Genomic DNA, 11,754 nt, shown 5'->3' on the forward strand with positions numbered 1-11,754 from the left:
AAACTCCACACAGTCAGTCGCCTGAGGCAGGAAATAAACCCGGGTCTCTGGTGCTGCGAGGCAGCAGTGCTAACCACAGTGCCACCGTGCCGCCCACGGATCTAATTGACACTTCAGTAGTGCCCACTGTATAGATCAATTGCAGCTCAGCCTAGCACTAGGGTTGTGACTGGTGACAGTCTCTGGAATGCTGTCTTTTGTGTGCCTCCTTGCATGCCTGATCCTTAGTTGTTAGGACAGATACTAGGCTGCTTCTACATTTCAATGACAATATAGCCTATTGATGTGTCTGCTATTAGAAGCCACCCTAATGTTTCTGATACTGTGGTGTAGCCACATACAACTGGCATCGCCAGCTTTCAGCTATCACGCTGATGCAATACAAAGGGAGATTTATAAACAACACAGCGCCGAAGTTACAATGGTAAGGAGAAGCACTTTCTATAAATAAATATGTTCATGGTAAGAACATTTTGGGAGATGAAATCTACTATTCAGAAGTTAGTCAGTTCTTTGCATTATATTTGAGAGACTGAGTTTCTTCTACAGCATCCTAATGAACCATAGCCTTCCTAAACATACTTCTTCTGAAACCTTAATGGATGTAGTGCAGACTGTGGTGGAAAAGTGCTTCTCAGTTAGGATAAGGTTACACAAAGGAGAAAAAAAGAACCGTGTCCCACTCACTCTCTTTTTCTATTGTCCCTGTTCTGCTGGCAGTAGACGAATATACAATAAGCAGATTCCAAGTTTAACCTACGGTAAAGACTTAAGCATCAGATTCTGAATTTAATGGAAAGCAAAAGATTTTATATAAATAACTGAGAGAGCTCACAGGAGAACTTGCTTTTAGTTAAATAGCTGAGAAAGGGTGTATATAACTGCTTCACTCAAAACAGATGTTTTAGAAAAAAAGACTGCAGACTTTCCAAATCTGTAAACTCAACCACTTGCTAATCTGACAAATTGTTCAGGTAACAACACTTTTGATCACAGTTCACCTAATGTTAGTTTTTTTTCCTTATTTTCCTTATGGAGCCTGGAGGAGCACAATGAAAAGGTTGGCCTCCTCACTAGGCCCTCTAGAAATGGCCTCCTTATCATCTCTGGGAGATAATCCCCTGTCACCCAAATACTTCATTATCAACCACAAGTGTCACTGTGCATCCGCCCAATTGCTCCTTCCAGTTAAAATCCCATCTAAAGTCTCTGACGTGAATGGAAATGCTTTTCATTAGATTTTATTCAGCTGTTTTCAGTGGAAGAGAACATTTTACATAAGTTGAGAAAACTGATAAGAATCAAATGCATGCCGATCCACAACTAGTTGTTGGTGAGTAGGCTTTTGTGGGGCCATAACCTCCTGTACTCTATCCGTTAGCCAATGGGTGGAAGATGATGAAGACTGTGTCCAGATATGGTTTAATAAATATGCAGATAAGCATCTTGGTATGTTATGATGTAACTCTAACCTCTGTAGTCATGTGATAGTGACTCTGCTGGAAGGTTGGAACAAGAGTAGCTCAGAGAAGGGAACTCTGCTCTGCCATATCATCGTGTATATATTGTTAATAAACTCCATTAAAGAAGCCTTTAGGTCTGACCTGAGCTTATATAGGAAATAGAAGAACTCAACTAAAACAAGCACATTGCTTTAACAAAACAATGGCTTTTGTCTCCCCAGTTTTCTTCTCAGAATTGAGTGCCAACCAAAAGATTAATTGTTCTCACTCAAACACTGCATTACAGCACAAGTATGTTAGGATATAGCCAGATCTCATATAGATTAGCTAACATCACAATTCAATTATATTGCATGTTGAGGAAGGTCAATTTGTCATGGTCATTCTGTGCGACTCTTTCAGCTTGGAATCCACTTTGCTGTCAGTTCACAGGGGAAACAACACTTTATTACAGTACAAAGATTTGGAGAATGGCATTTTCTCTTTTGAGGCTTGGCTCACAACAAAAACAGGGAATAAAATAAGAACAATGCATAGTGAATGAGAATCTTAACTGTATCTAGTACTCAGAAAGTAGTGACTCACCCGTTGACCATGAATACGGAAATGATCAATGGCTACATGATTTCCATCAGTAAAGCCATCACCTTGGATGTTGCTGATCTCATTAATTACCTACAGTGAAAAATGTATGAAAAACAAAAGGACTGTTCAAATTTTAAAATAAAATCTCAGAGAAATCTCGCTAAAATATTCACAAATCTGTACACAATCAAGGCCTGTCTGTCACCATTACCAGGTCAAGTAATGTTACTTGTGATAATAAATCTATAATTTTTGGCTTGATGCAAATTATTTCTCCTCCTATAGATCAACTTAACTAATTTTGCACACTCAGAACAGCAATTGATTCAGACAGACATTTAATGATATACTGAAGGAAAATTACATGCAGTAGATTGTTCCAGGGCAATTTCTTTCCTCTGCAATATTGTAATCATTTTAAGATTAGGCATTTGTGAAACTGAAGCTCAATACCAAATGTGAGGCTACAGCCATCATTTATTATGCCAGAGCAGCTAGAAATTTTACACCCTGTGAGATCAACAAAAGGTACCTGTCATAGAATATTTTTCAAGTATTATTGCCAGTGTATTAAGACATTACCTACTCCACTAGACTGTCAAGGTATTCAAAGCAAAATTGCACATACCATACAAATACAGTATACACTCACTCTCATTGTATTGGCAGGAAAAGAGGTTCATATCTATAACATTATCTATAATAATAGTCAATCTATGGAAGACGCTGAGGTGGATCATCCACTGGGCATTTCTGGCTGAAATATTTGCGAATGCTTCAGTCTTACCTTTTGCACTGATATCTTGGACTCCTCCTTGATTGAGGATCAGGATATTTGTGGAAGCTCCTGCTCCCGTGAGTTGTTACTGGTCGACCAGCATTCATGACTGGATGTGGTAGGACTGCAGAACTTAGATATGATTCATTGGTTGGGGAATTGCTTTGCTCTGTCTATCACTTGCAGCTTAAGCTGTTTGGCTACAAATAGTCCTGATGTGTAGCTTCACCAGATTGCCCTCATTTTTAGGTGTGCCTCCTGGCATGCTCTCCTGCACTCTTCATTGAACCATGGTTGATCATCGGGTTTGGTGGTCCTACTAGAGTGGGGGATATGCCAGGCCATGAGGCTCCAGATTGTGTTTGAGTACAATTCTGTTGCTGCTATTCTCATGGATGTCCAGTCTTAAGTTGCTAGATCAAAGTCTGTGGTGGAGGCTGGTACAATTGCAACATTTAAGAGGCATTTGGATGGGTATATGAATAGGAAGTGTTTGGAGGGACATGGGCTGGGTGCTGGCAGGTGGGATTAGACTGGGTTGGGATATCTGGTTGGCATGGACGGGTTGGATCGAAGGGTCTGTTTCCATGCTGTACATCTCTATGACTCTATTTAACACAGTGATACTATCAGACAACGTAATGGAGGGTATTCTCAATGTGAAGGTGGGACTTCATCTCCACAAGGACTGTGCAGTAGTCACTTTTTTTGACACTGTCATGGACAGGTGCATCTGTTGCAGGTAGATTTGTGATGATGAGGTCAAATGTTTCCCTCTTGTTGATTCCCTCATCACTTGTTACAGTGCCAGTATAACAGCAATGTCCTTTAGCACTTGACCAGCTTGGTCAGCAGTGATCCTGCTGAGCCACTCTTGGCGATAGACATTGAACGGCACACAGAATGCATTCATCACCTTGCCGCCCTCTGTACTTTCTCTGTGGAGTTCATCAGCCAGGGGAGCAATGATGTTGGTATGTGGTAATGAGCAGGAGGTTTCTTTACCCATAATGTGTCATAAGACTTCATGACATCTGGAGGCAATTTTCAGGGCTCCCAGGGAACTCCCTCCTAACTATATACCACTTCTGCTGGGTCTGTCAATGGGTCAAAGCATATCCAGGGATGCCAGGCAGAAATGGGTACCGCTGATGCTGGAGATTAGAGTCAAGATTAGAAAAGCACAGCAGGTCAGGCAGCATCCGAGGAGCAAGAAAATTGACGTATTGGGCAAAAGTCCTTCATCAGGAATGAGGGGATACTGATGATATTGTCTGGAACATTGTGTGTAAGGTATGATTCTGTGAGTGTGACTATGTCAAGGTGTTGCTTGACTAGTCTGTGCGACAGCCCTCCCAATTTTGGCACCAATCCCCAGATGTTGGAAAGGAGGATTTTCTACAGTTGACAGGGCAGAGTTTGCTAAAGTTGTTTCTGGTGCTTGGGTTGTTGCCATCTAGTTTGTTTCCTTTTTTGAAATATCTTAATCGATTGATACAACTGGGCCATTTCCAAGTGCAGTTAAGAGTCAATCACATTGCAGTAGGTCTAGAGTCATATGTTGACTAGACAAAGCCAAGATGGCAGATTTTCTTCCCTAAACAGCATTAGTGAATCTGATGGGTTTTTATGACAGCTAATGGTTTCATGACCATTGTTAGATTTTTAATTCCAGCTCGGAGTGATTTTTCTCATGCAACCATCTGTTCCTCAGCTCATTAATTATGTCAGCAGGCTCTTCTCAAGGAATCACATGACAGGAGAGGTGGGTTGGCATGGTACCAAGTTTAAAGTCCAGCTTTAAATTCTCCTTAAACTATCAATCTAAAGCGATGTTGGGAAGATTACTAATGTAAGACAAATTGGCTAATTTTAACTTGGATTCCAATTGATGAATGCCACAAAGAATGGACACCATGCAACTGCCAAGTGGTGAGGACAGCATTTCAATAATAATCCAATGGAGAATCATTAACATAGAAGCAATAATATAGTTCTGCTTGTGACAATGTGCTTCCCCTTCTGCTGTAATCTAACACGATAAAAATAATCATCCACTCTCCCCACACATTGAACATATTAATCATGTAGAGCTGGTGGAACACTAGGAGATATGAGATTCAACAAGCAAACCAGCGACAAGTCTAATTGTTAAGGGGATAGGGCCTAGACACAAGAATCTTTTGCCATTGTTTTCTAAACCCCTCTCTCACAACTCAAAGAACCACATCATCAGGAATAACTTTGGCTCAAACATCAATCATGCATCACCCTAGTGTAATATTACTGTGTAATCTCTAACCAGGTCTGACTGTCATTGTATTTACCTGAAAATATAGTCCTATAAAACGTGTACCAGAGCATAAACTCTGTATAGTATATTATCCTAAGAGCACTTAAGCATCTTATAGGTGATTTTTAAAAGAAATCCTAAATTTGGCATTTCTTGCAGCAATTAGCAGGTGTTATTCTCATTATTTTGCAACTATAATGTCCAACTTTCTAAGGATCCCATTGTATTATGTGCAAAATACCACTAATTCGTTATCGCAGCAACAGTTCACAGAAGACCAACAATGGTTTTCTGGCATCTGTGATAACAAGGAAGGAAAAATTCCAAGTGAGTCACAAAACTAGTTTTTTAAAAATCATGGTTTTTACAAAGGAAATGGGTTTGTCTAAGTTTTAGCAGTTTTCCTTTTTCTAATAGATAGCTGTAAGTAATGGTTTTTGATTTCTTCGTTCAAAGCATTGCATTCCTTTGATCTGTTATTTCAATGAACTGCAACTGACAAAGAAGACACTGAACCTAGACAAGGCTTCAGTGTACCCAAGTTCCTGAAACACTGGGAGTCATAATCTGTAATAATGAATTCTTGGTACATGGTCCTGCAGCCACCCACACTGGTTTGTGGGGTCACCAAGTCACCCGTAATATCTCAAACTTTTCTTGGTGATTTTTGTATGTTGAAAGTTAAAGTAGATCAAGCCTTTTTAAGAAAATCTAATTAGAATAAAATGACTGCATTAAAGAATAAATGCTGCACATTAAGGTTGCTGAAGAAATGAAAAGCAAATTACTGAACTATGAGCAGCATCACAAGTTACATTGTTGGTGACACATGGTTCAAACTCCTATCAATGCTTCTATAAGATCAATCCTGGTGAAGTATAGGATGTCTACCACCCACTACTCAGAACTATACTTCAGCAGACTGGCTCCCATTTACAAAACACTCAGTTGTTTCTTTCCTGGTTTACAAAAATATACAACTCTACAATGGCTTAGAATTTCCTGATGTTTCCGTCCAATCTAGGAATAACATTGACAAAATCAAGTGAAACATGCAGAATGTTGATCGTACGTGAGTTACAAGCTTTTGTATACTAAATCTCTTCAATATTTTCTGATTTTCTATTGATCCATCTGCCAAAATAAGGCCCTACACCCTATTTTACACAGCTTTTCATGCAAAATTCCTACACTAGTCATTGCTTTGTACCTGCTTTCAAATTATGACTAGATTTTCAGCACAGCAGGAAATAAAATGGCCCTTTTTGGTGTTATGATTTCTTGACCTTTCAGTTATCCTCACTGATCCTACTCTCTACCTTCTCTGAATGTACATTGTCCCAGTGAAATTGTAACAGCTATTGTACAGTACCTTTAACCACTGCTCTGCCTGATCCTTGCTTTGAAGACCCAATACTATGACATCTGAATTTACTGGTGTGATCTTCAGTGTATGTTCCTTCTTTTTCACTTGCTTCTCTTTATAGATAACCGTGCTGCCAATCAGACTCACGTCCAGTTGAGGATTCTGGTCCTTTGAGCTCTTGTAGCACTGCCAGGAGGAGAGAAAAACCCCACAATCAATATTGATCATTACAAAAGCTTTAAATTTTCACTTGCTATAATTTAATATAGGGGAAGAGGGTGAGACTTAACAGAGCATAAAGAGTGATCCAAACTGAAATGTATAGGATAGTAAATGGAATCTGAAATGAAGATCATATTGAAATCATACTGCATTTGTATAGAAATAGCCAGTGTTGGAATTGCTGGTGTTATCTGATTATGGTAACAATCATAGAATCATAGAAAGAAACATAGAATCCCTACAGTGTGGAAACAGGCCATTTGGCCCAACAAGTCCACACTGACCCTCCTAAAAGTAACCCACCTAGACCCATTCCCCTACCCTATATTTACCCCTGACTAATGTACCTAACCTACACTTCCCTGAACACTCTGGGAAATTTAGTATGGCTAATTTACCTAATCTGCACTTCTTTGGATTGTGGGAGGAAACCGGAGCACCCAGAGGAAACCCATGCAGACACGGGGAGAATGTGCAAACTTCACACAGACAGTCACCTGAGATTGGAATCAACCTGGGTCCCTGGTGCTGTGAGGCAGCAGTGCTAACCATCGAGCTATCGTACTGCCGCATACCAGCTTCTATTTGACAATAAGTGCTTGGTACATGGAACATTTGGAAGTAAGAACACAACATAGGCTGGAATTTACTGTTGGTGATTTTAATGTCAGAAAAGCTGCTTTACCAGCATGTAGGTTATTTCTCAAATCCCATCTTGCACAAACAGATTGTTAACCTAATTAACATGGTCCTTACAGGAAGTTCTGGCTGGGAACAACAGGGAGTCACCACTTTGATCTCATCTGACAGGAGCTTTCCACTGGTTGTCAACCCAGGATTCAGGGTCAGGAACTCTTTTCCCTGCTCACCAGAGAAAGAGGCTTGAACCAATAGTTCTCCATCCCAGAGGCAGCAATAGTATCACTGAGCAATAAATCACTTAAAACAAACAAATCAATGCTTGCATTCAAATAGTGGACAGAAAATGCCACAGAAATTAATACCAACAACAGTTACTTCTGGCTGTTGGTCATAAAGGCTATTAATCCATTAGATTAATGGATCCCAACTTTGTTAATATGGTATCTATTCTGAATGTTTGGAAATTTTATCTTCCACTCTCTGGTCTGGAAAACATGAACTTGTGTTTTATAAAATGTTCTTACTCCAAGATAATTTATTTATCTCCCCAATGTGAAAAATGCTGCCATTCTAATAAACTACTGATATACAAATATTAAATATGAGAAAGACTTGTGCCATTATTTGGGATTTCATTGATTTTTGCGGTCTTCCTTGGGAAGGTTGATTTTTAAAAATATTTTGAAGAGTCAACAACAAAACTTTGCCACTTTCATCCAGGCAGCTAATTTACCAGAAGCTTGCAGTCTTTTATGACACAAAGTTGTTTGGCCCATTGGCCCAGCCACTTCTTTCGCCAGAGGAAAGCACAAATTCTAGCATCTTTCATCAATTCAATGGAGGCCTCTGGAGATGGCCACTGATGAGTCATGGATTTCCCCTTGGTGTTCTCATCCTCATCATAGGATTCATAAGAGCTACTGACAGCATCAACTTCATCTGTAGTGAACAAAGCATTGAAGTTTTAACAGTCATTATCACATAATCATATTTTAGTGCAATACTGTACTTTTTTTCAAACTGTGCAAGAGTAGACTACCTGAATTGTATGCTCATTCAAACAAACTTATCAAATAATTCCCTTTCTACTTCCCACGAAAAGCATTACCAATAAACAGCACTCTGCAAAAATAATGCACGTCAGTTTAAGATTCTATTTAGTACTACTTTCAGCCTATAAGCGAAACCTATTTCACAATCTTTCCTTGTTCTTTAATTTTCTGAGGGGATCAGCCACAGTTTAGTCGGCAGAACTCTCACCTCCAAGTTAAAAAGCCCCAAGTTCAGGAGTTGAGTTGAAAAATCATCGCTGAGGAATTCTGCAGTGTTTGGAGGTACTGTCTTTTGGATGAGACTTAAAAGATCCCAGATTCTATTGCAAAGAACAGCAGGGCATTTTTTCCCCAATTCTTGATCAAATGTATTGTTCAACCAAATTCTGAGAAAAAAAATCACCTGATTATTCTCTCTTGCTGTTTATGGGTATTTTTCTGGGTGCAAACAATGCTGTATTTCTTATGTTATAACACTTCAGTAGTTTCCTATAGGACAGTACTTCAAAGGATATCATTAACTATAAAGTGCTTTGAGACATCTGGTATTCATGAAAAATGTGATCTAAATGCAAGGCTTCTTTCCTTTGAACTCATCAAGAGCAAAGTAATTCTGCTGAACCAGTCCTAACAGCCTATCCTTCCTATTTCTTAACTATGGAGGATTTAAAAGATATTCATTTCTTATAAGCTAAAAATAATATGAATTTTGCTGAAAAGAAGCATTTATTGAAAACTTTCATCTCAACTCATCACGATGATTTGCAAGATTACCAATGTAAAGGGGCACAACATTTTGCTTTGTTATTTCCTCTACATTGTTATTTCCTAAGAGAAAGTGAGGACTACAGATGCTGGAGATCAGAGTCGAGAGTGTGATGCTGGAAAAGCACAGCAAGTCAGGCAGCATCCGAAGACAGGAGAATCGATGTTTCAGGCATAAGTCCTTCATCAAGAACCCTGATGAGTGGAAGATTCAGAGTTCAACAAAATGTGTATCTTTCCAACAATGCTCAAGTCCTGCACTAAACTAGCAAAGCAACCTAGTAAAACCAATGTTCTTGACAGGAAAGATGGAATTACTGATTTGAAATGGTATTCAGTCATATACAAATAGGATAGCTGAGCACAAAAGGGGAGAACATATATCACCATATGCTTAGTTACACCCATCTAGGATCTCTTCCATTGACTTTGCCAAGATTTTGTCTGATATTGGAATGGTCTTAGACACTTAGCTCTAAGCAGTTAGTTGGTTTTGCTTGAGGGGGTGGCCAGTTGCACCCAGGAGCTAATTTAAAGCAAAAACAAATTACTCTTTTGGGGGTCCAGTCCACAATCATGACCAGGAAACTCGACGTTGCACCCTTTTCTGCTACTTTATACCTGGTCTGAGCAATTCTATCCCTGGCCTGACACTGTGCTGGGGGCAATGCAAACCCCTGCATTAGACATTCTGACTCTTTATGCCATAGACACGGTAAGAGGTGAGGGCATTATCAGTTTCTTGCAAAGGCAGCTGCAATCCTGTCATTATGTATCCCACATCCAAGCCTAACTTACAGATCTTTTAATCCACTTCTACCCAAGGGCTGGGAGTGCGGTGAAAGGGCCAAAATATTCTTTCAAATTCTGCTGAAAATTTCTGAATTTCAGATGAGAAGGAAGCACTATCTCCATTGTTCTTAAAAATGCAACAAGCTTATGCAAAAACATTCATCAATATATTGTAAAAAAAATCTATTAAATAAACTTTTTGGATGTATTGAGGCATTTCTATGGCAGGTGGAACTTTAATTCAAACATTCTGACTCAGAGGTAGGGACAATACCATTGCATTATAAGGCCCCCTCAATTTTATAAGCCTCCCTCAATTTATTTTCAAACTACAACATTTTCTGAAAGCTAATTGTTACATGTAAACAAACATTTCCCCGTGAAATAGTCTTATTTAGATACATATATATTCCAGTGTCTGGTGTGAAGTTTATAATATCATGGCATACCATTATTGACGGTGTCATATGGTTCAGCTTCCTCATAGTGGCCTTCAATAGCATCTGGTCTGGACAAAGGAAATGGCTCTCTGTCTGGTATCTGCAGATGAAACAAAACAAATCCTAAATATCGGAGTCTTGTGATCTTAGATATCCCATTCTTCTTTATGTGCATATTGTCAGTTAGCTCAGTTGACTGGGTGGCTGTAATGAAGAGTAATGCCAACAGTGTGGGTTCAATTCCCACATAGGCTGAGGTTGCCATGAAGGACTCTCCTTCTCAACTTTGACCCTTACCTGAGGTGTGGTGACCCTCAGGTTAAAATACCAATGATTGTCTCTTGCTCATGAGAGAGTGGGACTATGATGACTTTTTGTCTTGTATATTGTACAGTCTATGCTGTCTGATTCTAGCTCCATAAATGCACAGCAGAAAAAGAGAAAAAAATCCTGAAAAATTGAAAATGCTAACTATCTACGACAGGACAGCCAATGGAAAAGACAATTTACAATGTGCTGAGGTAAAAGAGACTGCTTTACTGCCACTTGGCTGTGCTGTACGAATTATTTATGTTGTGTGATGAAATCTAATTCCTTCAGGGTACATTCAGTCCCAAAATGTCACTAATGTTCAATTTCAACCATGAATAAGGGAGGGATCAGTTGCAAGCTTTTCAATAGATGGTTCAAGACAGTTATGGGTTCATTGAAGAGTAATTCAAAGGATACAGGAGATGAGGCTGTCATATGAAAGCAAACCCAGAAAGTGCTGGAGAAACTCAGCATGTCTGGTATAGAGAGAAACAGAGTTAACATTTCCAGTTCTGTAAAACTCTTCTGGAGAACTAAAAGGGCTGGAAAATGTGTTTTTGATACTTTTGACAGAGGCAAAGAAGGGGCAAAGGGAACAGCTGGTGTACAGGCCAGTGCAAAGACAAGGGAGTTGTTAATTGTGGTGAAAGAGAAATAGAGAAGTGAAATGGATGCAAATTAAAGTGATAAAGGGAAAATAAATAAGTTACCTCAACTGTGAGCAAAGTAAACAAGATAAGGCTGTGGGGCGGGGGTGTGGGGGTGCAGTGGACAGAATGCAAGGGAAATGGTGGACATATGATCAGGCTTTCTAGTACACAGTAACTCAATATAGATTCCTCAAGAAAATGAGATGTTGTTCCCTGAGATTGCGTTGTGCTTTGTTGGAGCATTGCAGTAGGCCCAGGGCAGAAATGGTAGCATAAGAACAAGGGAATTTATTGAAATGGCAAGCAACCTGAAGATCAGGGTGATTCCCCTGGACATAGCAGAGGCGATCCACAATGTGGTTCCTCAGTCTGCCTTTGGTCTCATTGATGTAAC

General features: G+C 39.5%; 1 protein-coding gene across 1 annotated transcript in view; it reads right to left on the bottom strand.

Moving 5' to 3' along the window:
• The window catches only part of afap1l2 (actin filament associated protein 1-like 2), a 49,863-nt gene extending 39,290 nt beyond the window's left edge, over positions 1–10,573 (bottom strand). Inside the window, exons 1-4 of the mRNA XM_043713165.1 lie at positions 10,408–10,573; positions 8,083–8,288; positions 6,492–6,671; positions 2,049–2,138 (exon numbers count right to left, since the gene is read on the bottom strand). Of these exons, the coding sequence (XP_043569100.1) occupies positions 2,049–2,138; positions 6,492–6,671; positions 8,083–8,288; positions 10,408–10,573 (642 nt within the window). The remainder of the gene's footprint in view (positions 1–2,048; positions 2,139–6,491; positions 6,672–8,082; positions 8,289–10,407) is intronic.
• Positions 10,574–11,754: the final 1,181 nt, after the last annotated feature.

Source organism: Chiloscyllium plagiosum, chromosome 22 (assembly GCF_004010195.1).
Source record: "Chiloscyllium plagiosum isolate BGI_BamShark_2017 chromosome 22, ASM401019v2, whole genome shotgun sequence".
In the NCBI taxonomy this organism is placed as follows: Eukaryota; Metazoa; Chordata; class Chondrichthyes; order Orectolobiformes; family Hemiscylliidae; genus Chiloscyllium; species Chiloscyllium plagiosum.